The sequence below is a fragment of the Antrostomus carolinensis genome, unplaced genomic scaffold (genome assembly GCF_000700745.2).
Source record: "Antrostomus carolinensis isolate BGI_N321 unplaced genomic scaffold, ASM70074v2 scaffold7468, whole genome shotgun sequence".
NCBI lineage: Eukaryota > Metazoa > Chordata > Aves > Caprimulgiformes > Caprimulgidae > Antrostomus > Antrostomus carolinensis.
In genome coordinates, this window is record NW_010330928.1 from 4,091 (window position 1) to 31,919 (window position 27,829).

Genomic DNA, 27,829 nt, shown 5'->3' on the forward strand with positions numbered 1-27,829 from the left:
AAGAGTTGAATCATTTTGAGCTTTCCTAGAGCTAATCAAGTAAAAAGCATTTATCTTTTATTGGCTTTTCCATCCACAAATTGATATTTATAGACCAGGGTCTTGCAGAGGTCATGGACTGCAGATGGAAAAATCCCTTTTATTCCCCTTTTCTACTACATTAAGCACACGTCAGCCACTTGACAATACACCACCTTCCAGCCCCTGGAGCCACTAAGATATTAAAAACCAAACAAAATACAAATTAATCCTGCAAAGAAAAAGGGAACTTTGGCAATACAAAGCCCTTTACCCAGGGAAACATTTAACATTACTGTCACCAACCCACAAAATGCCCGTTGCAAGTGTAACGCTGCATTTTTGAGGACTGAAATCATTGATCTTTTGGATTTACAATCTTAGAAGGGAACATCTACCTCTACACTGATGCCCTATTACTCTGTAGCTGCTCCCAACGTAGAGCTTTGGAGATGGATGAAATATCAAAGTGAAACGGAGGGATCAATAATTTATTGCAGTCGATAAATACTAACCCTTGGCAGTGACCTTTCAGAGATTTTTTTTTTTTTCTTTTTAATTGCACTTGTGCCACTTTCTGCTTCTTTAGGATGGAGAAAAAGAGGTTGAAGAGCTTTTCTTATGCACCTCTTTCTACCTTATTACGGTGGCTACGTCTTCGCCTTGCTAAGGAGGATGAGATACCATCAGAAAGCATCTCCTGCAAAGACAGGGGAATGGGAATGTTGGAGATGCTTTTCCTGAGGTCAATACAAAAGCTGCTGGAAGAGCACCTGGGCATGGCAAAGGGAAAAGAGCAACACATGAGGTTATTTGGCTTATTTTAACTACCAACACATTGTACTCACGAGCTAAACTCCTCGGATAATTTTGCTAGAAGCAGGGAAAGTGGAGATGAAGCCAGTATAAAAAAAAATTTATGTGCCTTGCTGCACCTGCTGAAAGATCTGGGGTTGCTTTATAATTAAACACAACTCGTACGAGGCCACAATGTGATTTTGCTGTTGAGTGCCAGTGACTAAATTAAAATGTCTTCTTGAGAGTGATATGAAATGCATCACGGTTTGGCCTTGGTCTGCAGCTTGGCTGAGAAGAAGGGCAAGGAGACGGGATTGTTACTGGAGAGTGAAATACCAGAAAAAAAAGAGAATTAAGGGTACTCTGCAAAGGCAGAAAAATAATTGAGTTGCTGCATTTATGCTTCATTTTGAATGGACTAAGACAAACAAACACAACACTTCCCTACCCCTCAAACGGGATTTTTTTTAACCTGTTGTTTGATGGCTTATTTAAAAAAGGCAGAGACATCCATAATTTAACAACCCTCATAAAATGACAAGCTCCCCCTGCCTTTCACCGGCTGGGAGAGAGTCTGGCTTCCGTGTGGTGACGTAGCTGAGCAGGTCTGTCTCCTCACCCACTGTCTCCTCACCCACTCCATCAGCTCAACACCCAACAGGACCCTTCCCCAAACCCAGGGGAACCCAGTTACACAGACGCCCGCACGTGTGAGAAAGCAAAGCCAAGCAGCCCACCCTCTATCCTTGGCCTCTCGCACAGATATTTGAGGAAAATCAGAGAAAACTTAAAAAATTAATTAACTTCCTGCATGATGGAAAGCCAAAATGTGATGGTTTCCCACATTTGAGCATGATGGAAAGACAACACTGAGAGCAATAACCACCCACTCGCTGTGGGTGCTCTACATCAGCCAAAACCTTTCTTGGGTCCTTCTTTCTGCACAAGAAAAGCCAGTTGCTTACCTCAAACCCAAGCACAAATCTCAAGCACTTGGATGATGAACATCAGCCAAACTCCAATCCCCAACTTTTGAGCCCTCAAGCTGTTCATCATCACAGACAAGGTTGAGGTTTGACTCTAAGGAAGAGCAACACTTTGAGGAAAATTGAGCAAAACCCAAAGCCAGACGTTGGTCATGGTCCCAACCTTCTCCCCAGCATCCTGCAAACCACCTTGGTGGAAAACTTGCAGGATGCTGGGGAGGCACATGTCCTGTGCAAGACATGACAAATACCCCAGGGCCAAAGATGGGACAGATCAATATGATCAGTCTTCCCAAAGTTCAAGGCACTGTCACCTCCCCACGTCAACAGTGCCAACCCTTTCCCCTTTGGATTGTCAATTCAAGGACAATATTCTCACCCCAGCTTTCTGCTGGCAGAGGCTGGGGATGAAGCTGTTTCTGAGCTGACAGTTCCTGGCAACACATATGGCCATTTATAACTTAATTCCCTCCAAAACTTGACAGAATCAAATCTGATTTATATTTTAAACCTGGAAATTGTGAGCAGATGGGAAGAATGAGGTTCTTCATCTGAAGAGCATTTAACGGCACGTCAGAAAAATCACAACGCTTGCTCAAAAGCACTTGATATTCATCAAGGCTCAGTGATCCTTACTGCCATCTCTGGTGTTTCTCCCCATCCTTCCCAATTAAGAGCATCACGTTGGCAGGTTAATGGGTAACGCAACAGGCAGCTCCTGTAATGGACTCTTGACATCCTGAGAGGCAGATGGAAACGGTTGCCTCTATTATGGCACTTTCTCACCCCATTTCTTTGCCCGTTACATTTCCTGGTGGTAGCACAGCAGAAGTTCATTGCTCATCTGCATGCTTTGGAGAAAGCACTTGAGAAACGTGGGGCATCACAGCTAGGATTGGGCACTAACTGCTCCCCCATCTGGGTTTTTCATTTGGATCATCTGAGAGCTCAAGTGGAAAGTTCATCCTTTTCCAAATTAGTTTTATGCGCCACGTATTTCCCCAACATCTTCTGCTTTATTCAACCCCTGTTCTAACTCTTCACTGCCAGTGGAAACATATTAAAAAAATAAAATAATTTCATTCCCATTTAGATAAAACTCCGTATGGGAAAAGCATCACCAAATACCTCGAGTGGCAAACCCAACATCCAATGAGATAAGAGAAAGCTTTTTTTTTTTTTGAGGCTTGTAAGCCTCAAAAGGAATAAAATAAAAGGATCAAATCAACCTTAAATCATCAAAGTTTTGTCAAAAATAATTCTGGAAAGATCTAGGAGAGATATTCACCTCCTTCCTAGCACAGTGCCAACAGTGTTGCAAAGCTGCAACAACCAAATTTCTCTCCGTATCGAGCATCTGTGATAAAGAGCTTAATTACCTGTCCTTGATAGCTGCTTGGATCCTCAGGCATCGTTAACTGGAAATGGATTTCATGAGGCCTGGCAAATCCTGCTAAATTTACGATTATGGTTTATTTTGGTTAATATTTATGCTCTATTTAAAGAGAGCTGTAAAAACAAATAGAAAAGGATTGGCTGCACTGACATCTGCATGCCTTGCTTTTAGATGCTATTACTCGATCAATAATTAGATTTCAGGAGTGTGTTATGAGACATAAACTGTTAATTTCACTAAGGATGCTCTAGAAAGCGCTGTCATGTTTCCTGTCCAAGACACAGACCTCAGATGTGAACGGAGGGGAAAAAAAATAACTAAAAATAATTTATTTTCCACCTCCAGCACAGCAAAAGAAGCTGAGAAGGCACCGATTGGATCCACCACGTACCTGTGGAAGCAGCAGAGAGCAAACGATGCCCAAAGTGGCCTCGAAGTTGTCTTTGAGCCAGAGCCCCACGGCGTGGATGCAGCCTCGCACGTGGATCATGTTGAGCAGCTCCAGGCGCTGGAAGCAGAGTGCAGAGGAACATCACATTGAGATGTTGGGTTTGGGGGGAGATGTTATTTCTTCCATTTGCTTTTTCTTGCGAGCCATAGGAGAGGCAGGAGAAGTGTTTGGGAATTGATTTCTTGGATTGGACCTTTTCCCTGGGTTTTCTTGCCAAAAAACTGTCCCTGGGAGCTACAGACCATATGCACAGAGACACTGCAGCTCTGCTGTGATGCAGCCCCACCATCACGCCCAAAGGCCTCAAAATCAGCTTCTCTCCTACCACCAAACCTCAAAACACAACTCAGGACCAGCATTTCCTGAGGCTGATCTGGGAGAGAGCTGGTTGCTCTCAGAAAGGCCACGTCAAAGCTTGCAGGGACTCTCCACATGTGACACGAGCCTGCCCAAGCTCTGCGAGTTGAGCAACACCCGAAGACACCAAGGAAAAGCAATAAAAATGGATTTATATAGAGCTGCAGTCCCAGTAACAGCCATCCTGGCTGGGGAAGAGTTTGCCTGGGGATAACCAGTTGTTTTAGAGGGTTTGGGGAAGGAGAAGCAAATGTCGGAGGTACAAAGGAAAAAGCCAACGTTACCTCTTTATCGAGTGTCCTGTATCCACACAAGGTATTAACGACTTCTCCAGGGACCTGTGACCAGAGAATTGGTGAACAGACTTAGTTCGGAGGAAGCCAAAGGGGAAATACAAGAAATAAAAATAAAATGTAAGAAATAAAAGAGTTTTCCCAGTTGACCTGACCATTCGGTGTCGCGTAAGGCAAGCAGCTACCCTCAAACTTTGCTCTTCTACCACAGGCTTCTCTTTGCCCAAATGTGATGCTGAAACCATGCATGTCAGCACTAAGTTGTTGGTTTCTGTTCTTTTTAAAACCACTTTTCTCTCTGATTTTTGCTATTTTGAAGGATAATCAGGTTTTCCCAGTGATTTGAGCCGGGACCACCTCCAGGTCACACAAGCGTTTAGTAAAGCAGCTCTTTCAAACATTCCTTTGATTTTCTCTTTGTTTAATTCCAGTCACCTTTTCTAACAGCTTCAGTTGCGTCTCTCCTTCATAATAAAGGGAATTTCACAGGGATTAAATGTGTTGGGCTCTCCAGAAATCAAGAGGGAATTTCCCCAAAGTCCTGGAAGACTTCAGGTAGATACATAAGGATTTTAGACATCCCCAAGGCTTAGATCTTTGTTGACCAACAAAAATGTTTCAAGAGCGACCACTAATGAGAGAAATCCCATCCAAACGCTGCTATTCAAGACCTTTATGAAACAAAATCAAACCTAATTCCTCTACTTCTGTCAGGATGGAAAATGGTACATTTTGGGTTACAAAATGGTTTCTTGCTCATCCCAAACAAAGCAAAGCTGGAGAGTAGCTCCAGCACATCCTGACTAGTTGGGTACTTTGCACCTCTTGGGATTGATTTTCTTATGGAGGGTTTTTGGGGGTTTTTTCTGGCTTGTTTCATGGATCAAACAGCAGCTTCCACAACACCACATATTTCTAAAGGAGCCTCATGCCCATAAAATAATAATGATTACGTGAAATGATTACGCTTTCAGAAAGATGGCTTTGACAACCCGTAAAAGCTCCTGGACAACAAAACAAAAACATCTCGTGCTTCGAAGGCACAGAGATGAAAAAGAGAAATGTGCACATTTAGGTGTAAATTATGCTTCCCTGCAAGACACAGTGTGAAAGAAATGTGCATCTCCGGACAGACTCCAGCTGTAAATCTGCAGCTTGTTCCTCCTCTAATTGGCTGAGAAATTATTCCAGCGCTACCAAGAGCTTCTGTAACTACCACATTACTCACAGGGTTATCAAAAATCCCATCTCACTTCACTTCAAGGTGCTATTTACAAACTGGGCATAGTTAAGGAGACTAATTAGTCCCTGTGCATATGAAGATTTGCAGGGAAATCTGGAGATCAGCAGCAAAGCACCCATCAGCATTGATGAGAGAGATCTCATCCAGGGTTGGGACCACGAAATGAGAAGCCTTCAGCATAAGGGGAATTTGCAGTGTTCTAAAGGTAAATGCTGTTGTTTTTAGTGGTAAAAAGGAACTTGTACACGACCAAAAATCCACCTATTTGTTTTACATTTAAAAAATAAACCACTTTTCTTGACAGTTTTCAGTTGTCCTTGCTTTTCAGACTCACTTTCGTGGACATCAAAGGATTCTTACTGGTGACACACCATTGGTTTTTATCAGGCTTGTAGTTTAAACACATCTGGCTACAGCACAAATTCATCACCACTTTTCTTCCTTCTTGCATTAAATAACCAAGGATTTCTCAATTGTCTCCAGCCTTGACCATCTGCTTCAGTAATTCTCTCGACACCTTGTATTTGGGAGAAGTGTCCAAGACAGAAAAGTGAGGTTTTATCCTCGATTGACTTTTGTCAAGGTCTTGCATGCAAGAGAAAGTCAGAGCTGAATTGAAATTTTTAACATAAGACCAAGCAGAAGCTCGCTTCTTCCAGAATGCATTTTGATGCCTTCAGGGATCACAAAAGAGCAACACACGTGGACATTTAAAACCCACCGAGGGCAGAAGACTGCAATCCTTGCACTTTTTATTTAACCAACAGCTTTTCTCTCCAAAATCAGTGCCAAATGTCAGCGGTGACACTTCACAAGGGGTTCAGAGACACCATGATTGGCAGAGGCAGAGCTACACTGCGGCTTCGTAGGAGAAGGCACTGGAAAACCATTTAGAAAAGCACTTAGAGATCAGGATCCAGTCTCACACCCTCAGGTAGGTGCATATTTCCCCTTTCCTTCTTCCTGGGAAGACTTTAAGGTCTACAACCTCAGAGATGAAACTCTTCAAAATAGCCAAAGCATTTTTGGAGGATGTCTGCTGTCATTAATGCAACAAACCTGTCCTGGAAGATGCCCCAAGGGATGCAACGCAAAGCTCTTGGAGGGTCTTGTAACAGAAGAAGTCTTTTCTTTTCTATGGTTGTATTTAATGACAAGTTGAAAATTTATTGCAACCAACCTCCTAAGTCATGTTCCATGTTCCTTCCTTCAAACACGCTCGCTCCTATCAGCATCTTTTGTTCTTTCCACAATATTACATCTCCAAATGACATCTTCTGGTACCTCTCTACTTAAATCTCAAAGGTCCTCTAAGACAAAAGGATGCTTTGCTTTCCGTCTTTCACTCATGAAGTCACAAATAGAGAAGAAGGACACAAGAAGAGAAAGGTTTCTTGCCCCAAAAACTGAAGGATTTATAACTGATTGATAAAAAGGTTATTCACAGAAGAAAGACCATCGTGTTCATCTCTACCCAATGCAGAAGAATTCATACACATGCCCAGTTGGTCCTTGGTTATCCCTCCAGCTGCATGGCCCACGCAAGATCTTTTCTTCAGCTCTCAAGTAACATATTTTGGTGGCAAGAGTTTTCAGTGGGGCTTGTACATCACTAAGACCCAACCAAGTATGTCCAGAGTATCACACACAGGTACCTTCTTCATCCTGAGCTGGAGAGGTGCTTCTCCCACCTTCTCAGCCCACAAGGAAAACAACTTTGTCATTTCAGCAAATAGCAAGAAATAGAGACGTGCTGGAGGTTGTGGTAAATACAGTTCTGGGGGGTTTCACTCTGTTGTTTAAACTAAATTTTTATTTGCTTGTTTTGTGTTGCAGAGAGCAGAAAACTCCCGTGGAAGCTGTCTCTCTTAATCCATTTTAGGTACTATTGATATCGCATCGGGCTGATTTCTTAACCAAAAGTGCCCTGCAGTGCCAAAAATCAAATCTCTGAAGAACATCTATCTACCTGGTGAATGTTCTCCCCAAGAAGGAGTTTCACTTCTCATGGAGATTTAGATGCATTTAGTGAGGTCTCATGTCCCATAAAACCACTCTGGCTGTCAGAACCACATTCATTCTTGAAAAAAAATGTAGAGGATTTACTGTGGACTTTCCCTCCAAGAGCCGGCTGCTCCGTTCCTTCGCTAGAGCAACCTCCAGACCCAGCTTATTACAATGGGAAGCCAAAAAGTTGACTTGTTTCTTACCCTGTCTATTAATCACCTGTGATTTCTTGTATCTCCAATACTGCCTGATGCACTGAGGTCTTTCATTTGCCAAATTGTCACCAAAAACTGTGGGGAGAGTAAAAATACTGGAAAAATCCACTTGATTCTCTCCAACACATCCTCACTCATCACACAAAAGGACAACACATGAATTTCTAATTCCATCTTCAGGAGCTTTAAGATTCTTAATCAACGCCCTGATTAGAGACGACAATTATTTTTGCAGCTGATTTGCATGTCAGACTTCCACTGATAATTAAGACACCTCAGATTTCCCTCTTTTTCCATTAAATTCCAACAATACTAGATCCATGACATATGTTCCTTGTGCAATTTATAAAGCCTGAGGCACGGCCAGATTTCAGATGCAACATTGATACTCCTGATGCTCCAAACCCTGAGGAGGTTTTGCTACCAGGATGATAATTGGCAAATCCTTTTTAGCAGCATTTATAGCATTTCTGGTCGCAGCAGCCAGGATATTTGTACCTTTTTTCACCTGCCGTGGGCCCAGCTCCTGGCATTTTACCCACAGCATGTGTTAGGTTGATTGCAGCGAAGCGGATGGTTGTATTAAACAAGACGGTGTCAGAGCACTTAACTTAGTCTCAGCAGAAAAATGCTGCATGGGGGGAAAGTGTTTTGATTTTCAGCTCCAAAAATTAGCCCAGGAGACCCAAACGACTCTGCAAATCTACTCCCCGCCCTCTCCATCTCCATTCAGCCCAACTCACAGCCTTGCAAGGGCAGTTGCTCACGAGACTTTTTTTTATTCCACTGCACAAGGGTGGATCTTTATCCAAATAACTCTCACAGCCCCATTTTCATAGAATCAGACTGGTTTGGGTTGGAAGGGACCTTTAAAGCTCATCTAGTCCAACCCCATGCAATGAGTAGGGTCATCTTCAACCAGATCAGGTCTCTCAGAGCCCCGTCCAACTTGACCTGAAATGTCTCCAGGGATTCTACCACCTCTCTGGGCAACCTGGGCCATGGTTTCACCACTCTCAGCATAAAGAATTTCTTCCTTATTGTAGTCTAAATCTCCCCTCTTTTAGTTTAAAACCATTTCCCCTTGTCCTGTCACTACAGGTCCTGCTCAAAAGTCTGTTCCCATCTTTCTTCTAGGCCCCTTCAGGTACTGGGAGGTCACTAGAAGGTCTCCCCGGAGCCTTCTCTTCTCCAGGCTGAACAGCCCCAACTCTCTCAGCCTGTCCTCACAGCAGAGCTGCTCCAGCCCTCGCATCATCCTCGTGGCCTCCTCTGGACTGGCTCCAGTAGCTCCATGTCCTTGTGCTGTTGGTGGCCCCAGCACTGGAGGCAGCACTGCAGGTGGGGTGTCAGGAGAGCGGAGCAGAGGGGCAGAATCCCCTCCCTCCCCCTGCTGCCCTCGCTGCTCTGGGTGCAGCCCAGGACACGGTTATTGGCCTCTGTGCTGTGAGCACATGTTACCAGCTCATGTCCAGCTTTTCATCCCCAGTACCCAAGTCCTTCTCCACAGGGCATCACTCAATTCCTTCATCCCCCAGCCTGGTTTGCCCAACCCAGGTGCAGGACCTTGCACTTGGCCTTGTTGAACCTCATGAGGTTCACATGGGCCCATTTCTCGAGCTTGTCCAGGTAAAATCTGGACCTTTTCAATAAAACCCTCAAAAAACCTCCTCGTTAGGAGCAGACACCAGCAAACATGATCCCCACGTACCACTAAAACCCACAGTGACCAGCTGAGAAACGTGTCCTCTTGGACAGGAAAGCAGAAGACAACAGCTCATGTGGAACCATGCTGAGATGCAGCCAAGTCCTTTTAAGATGTTGTTATTTCTTTGCAAAAGGATCCTCCAGGCCATTTTATATCATGTGTTAGGTTGAAAAACAGGAACTTGGCATTTCTAACAACTCCACAGCATGATACAAATGTGATTCATAGCCCGGTGCTTTCGTATTTATTCTACATTAAAACTACCAAAATACACTGTAGCCCATATAGATATTGTTTTAATTTCTTGAACATCTGACATTGATGCTGTTGCAAACTGCTTCGTAAGATGGCAATGCAGTTCGTAAGAAACCCTCTAGAGCAGAAATGTGCAGTAACAACCAGCTGGAAGAGGGTGTTTTGCTGAAATATTGATTGAAATAAAGGCATTTTGGGTGCCTCGGCTGCCTTACCTTCCTGATACAGCACGTGTAGGGCACCCCGCACGCCAGCGGCCCAGTGCCATTGCAGGAGTGGTACAGGTTAACCTCCCAGTCTCGGTACTCATCACCACCACAGCAAGAAAACTGCAAAAGAAAAAAAAGAAAAGAAGATAAGGAGAAGATGAGATGCCCAGTTGAACAAACTTCAACATCTCCAGCCCACCAACTCACCCTCCTGCCAGCCTCGCCCTGCGTCCCCAACACCACTTTGCAACACCAGCATTGAGAGTTCCGATTATTTTCTGGTTTCCAGAGATACAAATTTCTAAATACAAATTTCCAAATACAAATTTCTAAATATAAAGTTGAAGCCACCATTTAAAAAAATTAAAAAGTGAGTGTTTAACCCCATTTATCCCTATTTTAGAGGCGTGCGGCAGTTACAGTCGCGCACACGCGTGTATTGAGGCATCCTTGCTTTCACAAGCCCAGATCTGGCTCATTCATGCCTCACTGATTTAATTACAGGTGACTAATTCATCCTATTCCCTGGGCACGCAGGAGAGATGGCTCTTTCAGTGCCTTGAATGAATGTATTTCTTGGTTCTTGAAGGCAGCTCAGCTACTTCGTGCCATTCGACAAAATGCTAATAAGGTTCCTCAGTCTAACAGGGATTTCTCTTCCCGTCAAGTTAAATTAGAGATCAAATGCTACAGCTACAAAGGGGAAAAGCTTCTTTTTTCTTCTCTTCGCACAATAGAAAGAAAAAAAACAAAGTTTAATGAAAGTCATTTTCTGTTCTGCACAGAATAAAAGTGGGCTTATTATATAGAGAGACATCCCTTCTCTTGGTAAACAAGCTTGAATCTTTACATTTTTCCCCAGGAAAGAAAAGCCTCAAGTGGGCAGAAGAGGTGTGTGTGTTTGATAAGACAGAAAAAAACCAGGTTTTCCCCGTTTCTTTAAGCACCAAGGAGCAGTTTTTGGGAGAGGTTTAACCCTGTGACCATCTGCTCACCCTGCTGATGGGCTGGGGTGGGCTCCTGGCCAACCCCAGTAGGAAAAGACATCAGCTCTTGGGGTCTTTGTGGCCTCCTCCTGTGCCAAAATAGGCAGGTACGGCCAGGAGCAGCCAGCCCACAGATGTACAAATATTTCCTCACTTCTTACCTTGAACTCCTCTTTGCTTTTAATCCTTTTAATCAGTGAGGGAGACCAGCTGGCAAAAGTTGCTTTGGATGGAAAGAAGAGGAGAAAAGTACCTGAAGGGATTATTTGCTATTGGTACCTGTTTGATATCCCCACTCTGCAAAGAAGTTTTTGCTTTTATAACCCAGCAAAAATTGGTACAAAATCCTTCCAACGAGGCTCACCAGCTGCTGGGAAGCCTCACCGGAGTGTTGTTCACTGCAAAGAGAGTTTTGGCCCAAACTACTGTTGTGCCTGGATTTATTTCTCATAAGCTGAGACAGACTTCAGCGTGGGTTTTACTTTCACGTGGGCTCACAGAGCTCAGAAAATTATAACAAGCAGAAAAACCAAAGAGAGCCCAAAGAAAGAGCCTCACAGGTCAGATCTGAGGAGCTCTCTGTGTCGAGGATGATCACTGCTGCCAGCAGTGAGATGTGGGCTCATTACAGCTAAAACCATCGCCCTCAAACGAGCCATGCTGCTGAAAGCTGCCTTTAATCTTCCCCAAGAAGAAAGGAGGAGGTTTGCAATCGCAACACCCTCATCCCTCCGAGCTTTACTTTGAGTTTGGAGCAACTCAGGTTTGAGCAAGAACTGCAGCCCTGGCAGCTCTTTGAAATTCTAATCCTGTGCTCAGCCAAGTGGTTTGAACTCTCCCTTTACACCTGAGCTCAGGAAACCATTAAAAAAAGATAAAGCGAGGAGCAGCTGAGAGCTGCAGTTACTGACTTGGGGCAAACCTGGGCTTTTGAGTCATCGTGGTCTCCAGCCTCGCGTCCAAGGGCAGTACTCCAGCAAAAATGAGTGATAAAAACACCTAAGTATGATTTTCTTTAGGGCAATTTATTTCCATATCTCCTTGCTTGCAGGCAGCCAGACCTAGTAGGTGTCGATAGGTAAAACCACATTATTATTAACCATTCTCCTGCAAATGTAAAATATTAATGTCTGGTGCTCTGGACCATCATTACTCGTTATTCTTACTGTGTGATACTGGTTTCAGGGTGTGAAGGCAGTCGGCTCTAGTTTAAAGCATCACCTGAGAGAAGGTTTAAGCAAAATTTAAATCCTAAGGAGCGTAGTGTGGTTTTGCCTGACCTAAAGAAGCCGTGTGCCAGCTCACCTACGCATAGGCAAGGTTTTTAACGGGGAAAATAGCAAGAATAACCACTAAATAGTGATAACAGGCTGCTCTGAGCTTGTGTTTTAGCAAAAAAAAAACAGGTCTGGGTGCAATCCCTCCAGACTGTCTGCAAGTTTTCATCTTCCCAAAGTGAACTGGGCTGCTGGGATCCCATAAAACCAATTTCCATCCTTTTCAAAGCAGTTATTCCTCTGCATTGCTGAGGTCCTACCCTCAGGATGAAGCAGCTCTGCATTTCAATCGCTGACGGTGCTGCAGTTCCTGGTTTGGAAATCATATGCTAATGTAAAAGTTCACAGCAATGAGCTTTTTCTTATAAAGCTCCGTCTCTTGCTACGAGATAAAATGTGTGGATGTTAAAAGACTGAACAGCAACCCTGTAAGTGGCCACAACTTTTTAGTACAGCGAGAGACTTTGAGATTAAGATCTTCCCCGGAAAACTTTTAATAAAAAGTCAAGTGAAGAAGTAAATGGGAAAAATGTTGTAAAAATGGGGTGAGATTATATGATAAATGCCTGATCCTCACTTGTTTGGAGATACAGAGACCTTCCCGCAAATATATCTGCTTTATCTGGAGATTTGTGGTCTAACCTCCTTGCCAAGGATGGCTCCAACATGTACTTTCCGACTGCTCGCGGCAGCATCCATTTATCATTCATACAAAGAGGTCTGAACTACAGCATCTTAGAGAGGTTGGAGTAAAATTTGAAAAAGTTTCACATCTTTCTCAGAATCAGTTGTGTCTTAAGACCTTCAGAGGGCTCCCAGGCTTATTAATGTGCTGGGCTGAGTAGTGATGACTCCAAGAGTCAAAAGCAGGTATTTAAACCAAGAGAGGGGAGCGTGGAGGGCACCACTGGCCTTAAATTCCAACTACATCAAAGAAGAAGCTTCTCCATCTCCTTTTCTTCAAAGCGAGAGATAAGATTCATGTATTTATGATGTTTCAACCCATAATGAACGGAGAGAAATCAGGCTGAGGTGAGAACGTTCAGAGTTCACCTGAAAGCAGCTTTGCCGGCAAAGCCTGGCTCTGTTCTCCAGAACCAACCCAGGAGATGTAACATCACCGCAATTTCCCTCCTCCATCTCCAGTTTTTTGGGGTTTTTTTCCCACTTTTTTTTTTTTTCATTTGCCAAAAGCTCCGAGCCGAGCGCTTCCCTCTCACCAATCGAGGGTAAACCAAATATCCTGACTCAAAACATGAGTAAGCCCCCAGATTCCCAGGAGTGGCTTCTCATCGGTGGTGGAAAAGCAACCAAGCTTCTCTGAACCAGCTGCAGTGGATAATAACTTCAAATCCAGGTTTAATTGGCTTTTCACTGGACCTGGGGGGATGCATCGTTGCTTTGCTAAAGCTCAGCTACCTTGGGTTTCAAGAGACAAAAGGGAAACCCATCTAGTCTGGGCTCAACAGTAGGAATTAGGAAGGCATTTTAATTTAATGCTTAATTTAATATTTAGTATCTCAAGCAAACTACGTGGTACATAAAAGACAAAGCAACAGCAGCAACGTACCAAAAGTTGGGTTAAAATAAATAAATAAATTTGCAAGGATGGTTTTATCCACCTGCAGGCTGGCTCGAGGGTGAGGGATGGATCCTGCCAACTCCTGGCAGGATCTAAGCGTTAGGTATGAGACAGAATATGCAACCACACACGTGAAAAAATTAAAGCAGACTATACCAAGCCCCAGTATTGGACACAGCTCTCACCAGTCCCAGGAGCAGCTTGGTCCCAGTGCTGCCCATGGAGAGGCTGGAGGTCTCCTCTCCTTCCAACTACTGCATGAAAACACCTTACCTGTGATTTTCCCCATTGAGTCAAGGGTTTGGCCAGCTACTGATGACACCTCGAATAAGGAGACTTACCTAAGGTGGCCTATCTAAGGGTCATCACAGCCCTGAAGCAGCTTTAACATGTTATTTTATTCCTCCACCTCTCTCTCTCCAGGTTGGGGTAGCTATCAAAAAGCCTTTAGGTGGTAGGCACCAGTTTCCCATCATTCCAAGATTGGGAACTATAAATATCCTGGCATGGTCCATGCTGTGGTGTGCAGCAGAAGATGCTCCTTGCAGGGAACACAGAATAACTCACTGAAACCCCCAGCAGGGTGGGTTTGGAGAGGAGCACAACTCAAAACCGAGCACAAAGAGCAGTCCAAACCAAGAAAGATGAAGATGTTCAAGATAGATCAAGCAAGGTGCCCCAGGGATGGGAATAAACTCAAAAAATACAGGGAAAACTAACACTCCTGCTTCAATGAGGCACAGAGTCAACCACTCCTTGAAAAACTTCACCAGCAGACCTCCCCAATGCCACCCCCCTCCAAAACTGAACCTTTTCTTGTACAAAATCCAAGATGTTCTTGAAGTCAAGGTCATCGTAATAGTGTCTGATGCCCTCCTGGATGTTGGAGTGGAAAACTGCATTCATCTGGGGACAGAAAAAACCAAAACCACAGCTCACACATGGAAAAGGCACCAGGAAAATACTGCAAAACATGACTTTTTTTTCATAGCAAGTGTTGCCAGTTGTTACCGGAGTAAGAATTTAACCCGCATGCTGGCATGAGTCTATTTCTTGGGGCAAAAATCAGCATTTTTGAGTTCTCAGGGTTAGCAGCATCATTTTTGGAGCTCTCAGCAGCACCTCTATGTTTCCTGCACATGCAAGCAGACCCACGCACCTTTACCCACCCCGGTTTTCCTATTAAATTTAATTATTGAGGTGACTTCTTTGAAAGCTCTCTCAAGCTCTCCAATCTCATCGACTAACACGATTTTAACCGCTGGCAGGGGAGTTTCTGCTGCATTAGGAGGGGCTGGAGGAGGTGAAATGGGCTGTGACAGCCAACATCGCTGGTTCCACGGTGATTTATCTGTGAGATGAGCTACGTGCAGGTGCAGCAACCTCATCAGAACCCTCAATCTCTCCTAATCCCAACAAATCATTCAGCGATTCAATCGTGCCCTGAAAGGGAACGGTGCAGCCGGGCTGGGGCTCTCCCTGCTGCTCCTTCAGCCCTATCTCCGAGGACACTTTGACACATCAGGCTCTTCATATTAAACACTAATTGAATCGAAAATGTATTTTACAGATGCCTGGGAAGCTTATTAATGAGCTGGGAGTGGAGGTTCAAAATGTCCTATGCAAAGCCCAGCGCAGGTTTTGTCGTTTGACTCCTGACAAACCGCCAAGCAGAAATAATAATGAAGGAAAAAGGAACTTTTTTTTTCTGATTTAGAAGCAGGGGGGGGAGAAGAAAACATTGTTTTTCATAATTCACTCTGACATGAAAATTAGAGGTTGGGCAAAGTGGGAACAGGGAGAAGAATGTGGGAAAAAAAAAAGAGAACTGAAGGCACGTCAGAGCAGCAAACAAAGCCTGCCACCAGCGAGGGATCGGGCAAGGCGAGCTGGAGAAACCTGCACCAAATCGCTCATGGGGAAGTTTATTAAAACGTTAATTCCCAGTTTGCCCACCACTAAGACCAATAGAACAGGCAACAGCCGGCTTTTACCATTTTCTGCTTGTTTTCCCCCCAGAAAGGCTCACCCCATGATCCTGTTGCTCTCCAAGAAGACGCCAGCCCGGAGGCAATCTCTGTAATTAAATCTTGATTGGAAGGTGGGAGATAAATGTTGTAGGGTTAAATCATTAAGTTCTGGTTATGAGACCTCTCCGCTCCCTTCCCTTCAAGGACACCAAACCCGTTATCTCCGGTAATCTCCCAAAACCCATTTGCATATCAATAGAGCCCATTTCAATGTTCAGTTGCTTGGAGGCCACTAAATTCATTCCTCGTCCCTGCTTATTTAATACAAAATCCAATTAAATATGTTTTTAGCAAGTTTAATAAACAACCTTTGTTCCAAACGCAGATTTGTGCCTCTGAACAATTTTAGGTCAAGTGGATTCAGCGCTTGTCGGATCTTTCTTTTCTCTCTCCCTCATTGTTTGATTTTTAATTAGGTTTTGATATTGCCCGTTAAATTTAAATTAAGGGACAATTTAAGCGCTAATGGTTTCTACTCAATCCAGGAGTTTAATCGCGAGGCTGCAATCCCCTCTCCTGATGGCACCAGTGTTTCCCGTCACATCCCTGCAGTGCAGGATGGTGCTGAGCACCATCATTGAGGATCAAAGGTGGAGGCAAGCAGAGGATTTCATGCTGAATTTCACAAAAACACAGACCCCACGTGGCAGCACGTATTGATCTTCTGTACATGGGAAGGACTCGAGCAATCTGATCTTCCTTGGAGAAGCACATCTCTCCACCAGTGTGCCTTGTTTTTCAGGGATCAGAGGATTTCAGAGAGCTCTAGGAAGCTGCTGGGTGGAGTTGGCTGCAGCATCCAAAAGGCAATGGCCTCCCCAGTAGCCACGCTTCAACTCTGGGGCTCACCAAGCACAGAACTCCCAAACTCAATCTGTCTTTGGGGCTCACCAAGCACAGAACTCCCAACGCAAGCAGAGGATTTCATGCTGAACTTCACAAAAACACAGACCCCACGTGGCAGCACGTATTGATCTTCTGTACATGGGAAGGACTCGAGCAATCTGATCTTCCTTGGAGAAGCACATCTCTCCACCAGTGTGCCTTGTTTTTCAGGGATCAGAGGATTTCAGAGAGCTCTAGGAAGCTGCTGGGGCTCACCAAGCACAGAACTCCCAAACTCAATCTGTCTTTGGGGCTCACCAAGCACAGAACTCCCAACCCCAACCTTCAACTCTGTGGCTCACTAAGCACATAACTCAACCCCAACCTGTCTTTGGGGCTAACCAAGCACAGAACTCCCAACCCCAACCAGTCTCTGGAACTCACCAATCACATAACTCCAACCTCAACCTGTCTTTGGGGCTCACCAAGCACATAGCTCCAACCTCAACCTGTCTTTGGGGATCCCCAAGCACAGAACTCCCAACCTCAACGTGCCTTTGGGGCTCACCAAGCACAGAACTCCCAACCTCAACTTGTCTGTGGGGTTCACCAAGCACATAAGTCTCAATGCCAACTTTGATGGGTTTGAAAGCATCAAGCTGTTTGTACAAAGGGGAATTGATTTTTAGAGCCTGTAAGTAAGTATTTTGCATGTTGTTCTCCTGCCTTCTGCATTCATCGAGCCAGCAGAGATTGAGATCAGCTATTTAATCGTTTGATCGATTTTAAGAATAAGATGAAATTGAAAATGGCCAGGTTTCTTCAGCAAAAGGCAGGAGGCCAGAAAGGACATCCGTTGGAAGCATTTACCATCTCACCAGCTCAGCTATTACTCAGATCCATCCTCGCAAATGCAAGCCAACAGTTAACGTAATTGAGGTGAGGAGCTTAATGAGTCCTCAAGAGAAAAAAAACCCAACAGGTTTTTGTCCAAGAGTCTGCACAGGGAGTTGTGGTTGCAGCAGGTGCTCTGGGTGGTGCTGGAGATCCATCACAGCTCTGGAGCACGATGGGCAGCCCCAGAAGATGAAGAACAATGAAAACCTTCCATTTTCAGGGCATACACTAGCAGATACATGAGGATTTTCCTCGCCGATGAAACACGAGGCTGCAGTTTGTTGCCGTGCGGCATCCAAAGGTCTCCTACTTGCACCCACCTTGTTTTCAAAGATGATTTCGATGAATATCAGCAGCAGCTCTGTGAGGAAGATCACCAGAAGGACCCAGAAGAACTGCAAAGAGAAAGGGAAGGATTAGCCCAGCTCCAAGTCAGGCTGTGTCATCTGTCAGTGGTTAATCACGAGGGAGACCTGGAAACCGAGAGCTGCTTCGAAACACTTTGAAATCAGATCATTTCATTACGAGGTCCCCAGGGAGCTGCAAATCTCTTCCAAAGATCTCGGTCCTAACAGGGAAAGCAGTTTGCTCCCTTGTAGAAAGCGTGGCAGGAAGGAAGGATGGATAGATGGATGAATGGATTGAAAAAAGAAACCAGATGCAATTTGAATGACCACATTCTGCACAGGGAAAGGGGTAAAGTGGATGCAGTGGGAGAAAATGTTGTGTAGATACAGGTGTGCAGCGTCCCTGTGTGATGGGATGCTGGCGCTTGGTTGAACATGGATGTTTCCAAGCTGAGCATCCAATGGAGGATCATCCGTCCCCCGGAATACGAGCAATAACTCATCCCTCTGCCAGAACTGATTGGGGCAACAAATTTAGGCTGGAAGTCAATGTCCTGATGGAGCAAACGACTTCATCTAGAAGGTCTGATGTTCTTGCAACCCACATCTATCAGTCTCCTAATGCTTTGGTCCCTATCTGAGAGGTCCCATTGGACATCACATCCAACTTTGCAGAGGATGGAGAGCAAAGCTCTGCTCAGCTCACACTCGTCTCCCCAAGGCTTCCTCCATCAGCAGCTTTGGAGACTCACCAGGAAAAAGAAGAAGATGGAAAGTTACCATGGTAACCAGCTAAAAAATCCAAAAGCAAGTTAAAAAAAAAACCCAACAAAACAAAACAAAAAGGGGGAGAGAGGAAATTTCTGACCACGATATTCACTTTGACTATCGGGTTATTAGAACCAGCACAGGGACCTGCACGCCCAGAAATTATTTCCTGAGCTCAGCAAAACCAAAGCGCCGTTGAAGCAAAACACAACTTCACGCCCCAAACTATCGAGGTTTTGAATTAATCACCTACCAATGAGTTTTGCACCCTGCTTATTTGCTCTGAGCCAGCTAGTGTGGTCCCACTGGAGGAGCAGCACCGCTTTCAACACCAGCTAAATCAGCTTATAACCGGCTGGGTATAATTAGGCAAGGAATCCCATAATTAAGGAATACAATTAGCACCTGTTATCTCATAAGGCAGAGATGATATGCAAAATGCTGCACACACATAAGCTGCTAAAACATGAGTTTGCTTCAGGAGGAAGCCCAAGGCGGCGCAGTTCATGGTTTCACCAAGCTGGGGGTGTCTAGATCTCACCATGCTGCAGCAAGTAGTGAAAAAAAAAATTCAATTTTTGAAATATTTTTGTTCTTCAACCTTAGATAAAACCCAAGGAAAAAAAAATAAATAATACTTTGTCCTTTGTTGACCAGTGCAAAATCTTACCAATCCCACTATGAGCAGAGACAAAAGACTGTGGCTTCAAAGTCCAAGTGGGGACCTTGGACACTGTGTTCATGGTCAGACCAGTGCACCAAGGAACGCCTAAAAATCAGGAGGATGCAGGAGGCAGAGCCTTTCTTCTTGCCAAACCCATGGGACACTCCTCTGAAGCACCAACCCTGTAGCTCTTCCCAGAAATCAAGATTTTTAACCCAAGAGACCCCTTGTGCAGGTTGCTAGACAGTTTTTCGGCTCTTTCTAGTGTTTTGGCCATTGTGCACCAGATTTGGTCCTCCACTCTGTTCACCTTTTTTGATCTCAATTTCTGTGGTACAACCAGTCAAATCAAGATAGAAAAGGCAAGGTTTACATCATACACACACAGAATCCCAGAGTTACCGATTGGAAAAGCCCTTTAAGCTCATCAAGTCCAACCATGAACCCAACACTGACCAGTCCCCTATGACTAACCCATGTCCCTCAGCACTGTGTCTACACGACTCTTCAATCCCTCCAGGGATGGGGACTCCACCACTGCCCTGGGCAACCCCTTCCAATGCCTCAGAACCCTTGCAGCAAAGAAATTCTTCCTCACATCCCATCTCAACTGCCCTGGCCACAACTGGAGCCCATTTTCTCTTGTCCTGTCCCTTGGTCCTTGGTTGAACAGACCCCCCCCCACCTCTCTCCCCCCTCCTCCAAGGGACTTGGACAGAGCCACAAGGTCTCCCCTCAGCCTCCTTTTCTCCAGGCTCAACACCCCCAGTTCCCTCAGCCACAAGGGAACTCAGCACACTTGTGCTCCAGACCCTTCCCCAGCTCTGTTCCCTTCTCTGGACATGCTCCAGCACCTCCATGTCCTTCTTGGACTCAGGGGCCCAAAACTGAGCCCAGCACTCAAGGTGCAGCCTCACCAGTGATTCCCAGTCCAAGGGGTCCATCACTGCCCTGGTCCTACTGGCCACACGGTGCTGATCCAGGCCAGGATGCCCTTGGCCTTCTTGGCCACCTGGGCACTCTGCTGACTCATGTTCAGCCGGGTATCAACCAACACCCCCAGGTCCCTCTCTGCTGATCGGCTCTCCAGTCACTCCTCCCCGAGCCTGTCACGCTGCCGGGGGTTAATTCAACTCAGCCTGCTCTGTGCACAGTGAAATCAAGGCCGGTATTTCAGCTCCACGTTTGATATCTGATTTATAAACAATCGGGGACGTGCTGTGCAGATGTCCATGCGATGCTGGTTGTCCCTGGCTATTAGAAAAATGATGACTGTATGTGGCTTTCAAATGAGGTTCACAGGGAGCAAATCCCACCATTTCCAAGAGAGCAAGCCTCCAAAAAAGCTTAATTATGGTTTTTACAAATGGGGGGAAAGTGCCAGCATTAATTGGGAAGAAGGACACAGCAGATGCCGATTGCAATTCCTTGCAAGAGGGAAACTGCAAACCTGGGAAGTCACATAGGTGATGCCCAGCTCCTCCTGGACACCTCGCAATACGTAACCTCACCTTCAAAAATCCCACAATTTCCCTTATAATTTAAAGAAGATTTGCAAGAAAAGCAAGAACAAACTCAATCTCCAGCACAAGCCTTGGGAATGTGCAACCCGAGTGAAAATCAGCTTTTCTTTCCCCAAAATAACGGCCGAAGGGAGTGTGCAAACCCTCGCCAGCTGCACAGATGTAGCCCAGAGTGGCACTTTTTTTTGCATCGACAAGGATTGCAGCAGCCACTGGTAACTGTAATGCATATTTAGGTGTGAAACTGCTGGTAACATCCACAAATATCCCTTTTAACTAGTGCATTGCAGCCCTCGCTGTCCACCAGACTGAATAAATCAGCTTTTTCTTCCTTAAAAAGACCCCGGTAACAAAATGGAGAGCAAAATACTACATTAAACAGCATTTCATCCTGCCTTGAGCTGCAGCAAGTTAAAAATAAATAAATAAATAAATAAATAAATAAATAAAAAAGCCCAAAGCAGTGTGGGGAGGAGCTGCTTTCCCCCCCCAGTTTTTACAAAAATTCACCTTTTGCATGGAAGCGGTGGCACACGAGCGAGCGGCCGTGCCTCCACGGCGTGACCCTCCGGCCGAGCTGCACCGCTCCCATCCCCGAAAGGAGGCAAACCCTGCGGGAGAGGGACTGGGAAGGTGCCTGAGGATCTCACCCATCACCAGGTGTAAAGCAAAGCCCAGCTTTCACCAAGAGAAATTCCCCAATAAAACCTTCATCTGACTCGAGATGCTGGTGCAGGGGGAAATCGCTCGATTCTTATTAAATTAACACTCGCCGCAGCCAGCTCCTTTTAAAGAGCTCATCAATCCAAAAGCTCACAATGAATTACGCTGCTTAATTCCCTCAAATACCAGGAAAAAATGATTAATCACCCCCGTGCCCATGATCAGCGAAGTTCTGAGTCGCTCCTTCCCTCCTCTAACAAGTCTCCAGTGCCGTTATGTTCATCGTTCATCTCTCCTGAAGCCAAATCGAACGCAGAAGGAAAGCGCCCGGGGCCCACGTTGTGCCTCAGGTTTAAAGCCTCGTTCCAATTTGAGGAACAACCCCTTTCATTAGGGATAAGCCGTACAGAGGTTACCTGCAGCGATCCTTTCCCGAACGTCCTCTGGGTGTTTGGTTTTCTGCCACCTCTGTATGGCAAACAGGATGTCTTATCATAGATTCACAGAATCGTTTTGGTTGGAAAAGACCTTTCAGATCATCGAGTCCAACCATGAACCCAACACTGACCAGTCCCCTATGACTAACCCATGTCCCTCAGCACTATGTCTACATGACTCTTCAATCCCTCCAGGGATGGGGACTCCACCACTGCCCTGGGCAACCCCTTCCAATGCCTCACAACCCTTTCAGCAAAGAAATTCTTCCTCACATCCCATCTCAACTGCCCTGGCCACAACTGGAGCCCATTTCCTCTTGGCCTGTCCCTTGGGCCTTGGTTGAACAGACCCACCCCCACCTCTCTCCACCCTCCTCCAAGGGACTTGCACAGAGCCACAAGGTCTCCCCTCAGCTTCCTTTTCTCCAGGCTCAACACCCCCAGTTCCCTCAGCCACAAGGGAACTCAGCACACTTGTGCTCCAGACCCTTCCCCAGCTCCGTTGCCCTTCTCTGGACACGCTGCAGCACCTCCATGTCCTTCTTGGAGTCAGGGACTTGTTCAGTGAGCTGGCGTTTACTATATAGTGTGTTTTAGTGGTTTTTTCTATACAAATGTATAGAATAAAAGTAGCTGTGGATCTCAGATTTGAGGTGGAGCAGCAGCTCTCTGGAGCAGAGGTGGAACTTTCAACTTTGCTTGAGAAGTGTTTGAATTGATTTGCATTGTGGACTATTACTGAAAACTACTACTTTGATAGGAAAAGCCAGAGGGAACACCAGCAGTCCAGAGAATCCTCTCACAGAATCATCAAATCTTGTGAGTTGGAAGGGACCCACAAGGATCATCGAGTCCAACTCTTGCCCTAGAATAGATTTTGGGCAGGGCAGGAGGGCTCTGGAAAGCTGAGTGTGATTCATCTCACTTATCATCAAGTCTAATCTCCCAGAAGCTAACAAACCACCTGAAATACTGTGTTGGTCCAAAGGAAACGCTTCCAGCTGTGGGTCTGGCTGCTAGAGGGGTTCAAACCTGCTGCTGCTTCATTTCCAGACCACGAGCAACGTGCAGACACCTCCAATTTCTCAGCCTGAACTTGTCCTCACCAGACAGAAAGGATGAACATGGAGCAGGGATGAGTTGGAGGCACCAAAGCTGAGGGATGAATCAGCCACACATGGATTTATTCAGGAGTCAGCCCAGGGAAAAAAACCACAGATAGAGGCTGAGCATCACTCCTGAGCTCAGATTTACTCGAGACACCTGTGGCTGGGGAAAGTTTAGAGATGCCAAGCCCAAGTGTGACTCCAAAGGGATTTTGGATGGGAGGGGGATGCTCTGTTTGCCAGGGATGAGGCAGGGAAAGGAGGAGACATAGCCAGTAGGATGGAAAAGCTCCTGGAGCAACATAAAAGTACCAGAAAAATCTGTGATGTTTATTTAATATGAGCAACCTCCGTCTGCGAAACGCTGCTGTGATCTCACAGCGTGGCCAGGGAGAGCAACTGGCTGCCACAACTGCAGGGGAAAAAAAAGTTAAAAAATAGAAAATCTCCAAAAAGTGCCAGAAGTTTCCCACGTGGGTTGATAAGGGAAAATATTTGCTTCTTGATAATCCATTTCCTACTTCATTTCAGTCCCAGGAAAGGACGAGATAATAAGAGCGATAACGGGGATGATAATTTCTAGAGAGCCCATGATACAAGGCAAAATGTAAATAAATAGACCTATAAATAGATTCCCAGATACTTTGCAACAGGATACTGGGAAAGCTGAGGCTGAAGATGCTGCTCTTGAATCCTTCTGTCCTCTTGATGAACTTAATATTAAAACAGTATGGGCAGATCATAAATAGTTGCTGAATTTAAGAAGTTAAGTGGGTTTTTTTTCTGAGAAAAAGCTACTGGTCATACTTAACAGAAAGGACTCTACAAGCCCCGTATAATGAGACCATATAGAAGTGGATGGAAGAAGAACAGAGGGGTTTGAACCCCCTCTGCAAAGGGTGGAGATGATTTGATCCTCGTTCCACGCTCCGTTAAACCCCTGTGGGAACAGGTACATTCTGCATCCACACAAATAAACCCCCCAACATTTTGGTTTTATCCATTTCGATAGCGAAGGAGCTGAGTCAGCCCCACTGAAGCCAGCCCAAGAAAAGGGTTTGGGTCAATTAATATCAAAGTGGGAACAGGTCGTCAAGGGATGAAAAATCTAGACTTGCTGCTAAAGATGAAAAGAAACTTGTGCAGTTTAATTTATCTTCCCATAAAGCAGGATCCCCTGGGTTGTGCATGCACAGGAGTTCACAGGATGGCGGTTCCCAGGTTTCATAGAATCATGGAATTGCAGAAGGTTGTGAGTTGGAAGGACCCACAAGGATCATGGAGTCCAACTCCTGTCCCTGCACAGGACAAGCCCAACATTCACACCATGTCCCTGAGGGCCTTGGCCAAATGCTGCTGGAATCTTGTCAGGCTTGGTGCCATCAGCACCTCCCTGGGGAGCCTGTTCCAGTGCTCCACCACCCTCTGCCTCAAGAACCGTCTCCTCATGGCCAACCTACACTCCACTGCCACATCTTCCTGCCATGTCCTCTGCTCCTGGCATTTGTTGGTGGCCAGAGAGAAGAGATCAGCGCCTGCCCCTCCTCTGCCCCTTGGGAGGAAGTTCTAGACCCCCATAAGATCTCCTCTCAATCTCCTCTTCTCCAGGCTGAACAACTGGGGCATCCGGAGCGGGAACCAGTTGTTCCCTCTTGATAAACAGGGACAGATCAGGCGTGTAGCCATGTGAAATGCACCCGATGCCAACGTGTGCGATAAATAAATCTTTCACTCTACCTGGGAGGCCACTAAATCATCCTCTTAGCAAGTCCCTGCTGACTCCTCTGCCTTCCTTGAGACCAGCCATGGAGCAGTTCCCAATTCACACGAGCACAGAAATGCAAAACCAGTTGCTTTTGTCCCCAGATTGAAACTTCTTCCTAATGACATGTTCGAACTTTCCCCCACGCAGAGTGGTCCTTTCTGAGGGTTTGCTTTTCTTCTGAAAGACACTTGCACGCATCCCTTCCTCTGAAAACCCCAAATAATTGTTTATTCCCACGTAGGAACAGCTTTCATCATTGCTTTGAAGCAAAAAAACCAAACAAATCTGTCAGGAATGTCTCCTACACAGATTAAACAAGGACAACAAAGCCCGGATGAAGAGATTTTGCAGAACATCTCCTGTTTTAGCAATGCAGCAATAACCCTCTCTGCCCAGGACACTGTTTAATTCATGCAAAGCATGTTATTTTATTTAGGGGGCGTGTAACTCACTCCTCCTGCCCATCCACCCAGCTTGGGGCTCATAACTACCCCTTACCTGAGTTTCACGCACAGATTTGCCAAGCCTCAAGTCAAAACACACATTTCTTTTATGCTTCATGAGCTAAATAACCAAGAAGTCTGGTTTTAATCCCAAAAGGGCCGGTAGTTTTGCAAAAAAACCCCAAGAGTCCTGGACATGCAGCGTGATCCACGCCCCAGGTACCAGCCCTACCTCCACCACATCCTGCAGATGCCCGTTCTGCCCCTTTGAAGACCAAATGTGCTCCCTAGACTTGTCAAATCCCCCTTTTTTCACCCCTTTTGGGCTTTTGTAGCCTGCAGCTGGGTCCATTTTTGGCTGCTGTTAAGCCTTTGTTGGCTGTAGCCTTGCTACCCTCCACTCCCATCTCTAACCAGGACGGATACTGGAGCTAGAACACGCTCATGGTTCCCAAAAACCCAAAGAAAAAGAGGTTTTTATGAACAGGGATGGATATTGCCTCTTAGACCCCCCTTCCATCCAGTTCCATGAGCGATGGCTCCTTTCAAATCTCATTTATTTCAGAATTTGAGGGCCAAGCAATCAAATTTCACCTCTTTCCAAAGCTCTCCGTATCTGTTGCTTTCCCTTCAATCAGGAAAAATATTTCAATGGCGCAATCGGCTCGATTCACCGCACCAGGCAATTCGCTGGAAACTCTTAATGCAGATGAAACCACTTGGATGCTATTAATATCATCTCAGACTTTGCAGAAACCTCTCCTCAGTCTTATTCGGGTGCTCACCAGTATCTCTTCATCATGCAATGGGTAGCATCGATTTTGAGGGCTGCTGAGGAACCACCAGCAATTCTCTTTAGGGAGTAAAAATCCAGCACGAGGTCCCTTTTATTTATTACAAATTCATATTGAGAAGGTAACTCCAGAGATGTCCATAAATAATCCACGCTTAGAGGATTTTTGGAAGGATTTTGTAACATCAATCCTCTCTTGGGCTTTCCAGAAGCTGTGAAGCCTCAGTAATTCATTGCAAGGATGATTGTTATTATTGCAACAGCTAATTTAGTGATGAGATTAAAAAAGAAAAGGGGGGAGCACCGAGGAAAGAAATGCAACGTGCTGGGAGTTTGCTGGCGACGCTCGACGTACCAGGCTTGGGAAGAAGAAAGTTTCCTTTTTGTTGCTTGCAAAACCTTCCCAAACTGCTCCTAGTGATGGGGGACGCTGCAAGAAATTCAATGTGAAAGTGCCAATAATTAGTGTGGCAAAAGAATTATTAACTCCCCCAGGGCTCCAGCCCCCTCTTCTCCCTCAGAGCCAAACCTTGGCCAAGCAAACCCTTGTTTAAAGCACACTGTGGTGATTCAAAAGCCCCAGTCCAGAGGTGAGCAACCCTTCATGCAGGAGATCAACCACAATTCCTTGCACAAAGCTCCTCCTGCCACCCAGGGTTTTCCTACTTGGTTTCAAGCAAATGAAATAATAATAATTAAAACCGGTTGAAAACCACAGATTTAAAGGAGAACAAATCAGACGCGGAGAGCTGGGTAAAAAGTGCTGGATAAAAAGTGCTGGAGGGTCCCTGCAAGGATTCTTCTGACTGTATTTTGGGGGGATTTGGGTGTTAGAGGGTTTTCAGGTCTGTCTCACCCAGGAGAAGGCTGCTCGTCATGCAAATAGGGAGCAGGAAATGCTGCCCATGGGGAGCGTCGGTACCTGCCTGCTCCAGAGCCCTTTCCTACCGGATCCAATCCCAGGCACAAAGCTGGGACTCTCCTCCTTCCATTCAAAGCCTTTGCTCCCGAGTCCGGGATGTTTTCAGCTGCCTCAACAATCCCAAACACTCCCTGCTGCACCAATGTCAGGAACTATTCATTTATCTACCCCTCTGCACGGCTAAGCAGAAAAAAAATCAAGAAAGTGGTGTTTTTGTGCAGAGAGCCTGCAGACAGAGCGCGCTACGTAATCAGGGGGCTCAGGAAGAAAAGAGAAATAGCTGCAGATCTCTGAGCAAACCTCTGCAGGAAGGAGTTTCTTCAATTGTTTTTTTGTTGTTGTTGTTTTTTCAGCAGGCTTTATTTGTGTGCTAATTATCAGGAATTCATTTTTTGGAGAGTTAAAGCAGCACCATTGAAACCTGCTGATATTGGAATATCCAGAGGAAACTTATTGTGGACACAGGGAATGGAGCCCTACCTAGGGCAGTAGACTCTGGACCCTTCAATAAAGAGAAATGGGGTTTTGCAGTGATGCTTTGCACTAAGCAGCCTCCAAATAACCTAAAATTCCCCCACAAGTGGACAAAAGCAAGCGGAAAAATGCTTGGTGACCTTTTATTTATGAAGTGTTCCACCACGCTCAATGCATGATGTCCATCACACTGCCAGAGCCACCCAGGACTGCCATCCCGGTGACCGACACTGCCCTGGTTTATAATACACCCCGTTTTGGAGGAGGTTGGAGGTACCTGACCTCCAAAATCTGCATCTTTTGCAACCAAACCTGCAGCCCCTTCTTCAAAAGCTGTATCTCGCCCACGGGAAAACCCACACCAGCAGGGTCTCCTGCTGTGGCTGGGGGC

General features: G+C 45.6%; 1 protein-coding gene across 1 annotated transcript in view; it reads right to left on the reverse strand.

Annotated features, from left to right (window-relative positions):
- Positions 1 to 1,788: 1,788 nt before the first annotated feature.
- The window catches only part of LOC104528914 (tetraspanin-15), a gene marked incomplete at its 3' end in the record, with an annotated part of 42,530 nt that continues 16,489 nt past the window's right edge, over positions 1,789 to 27,829 (reverse strand). Inside the window, exons 3-8 of the mRNA XM_010173071.2 lie at positions 17,854 to 17,928; positions 14,592 to 14,687; positions 9,943 to 10,056; positions 4,291 to 4,344; positions 3,590 to 3,706; positions 1,789 to 1,845 (exon numbers count right to left, since the gene is read on the reverse strand). Of these exons, the coding sequence (XP_010171373.2) occupies positions 1,789 to 1,845; positions 3,590 to 3,706; positions 4,291 to 4,344; positions 9,943 to 10,056; positions 14,592 to 14,687; positions 17,854 to 17,928 (513 nt within the window). The remainder of the gene's footprint in view (positions 1,846 to 3,589; positions 3,707 to 4,290; positions 4,345 to 9,942; positions 10,057 to 14,591; positions 14,688 to 17,853; positions 17,929 to 27,829) is intronic.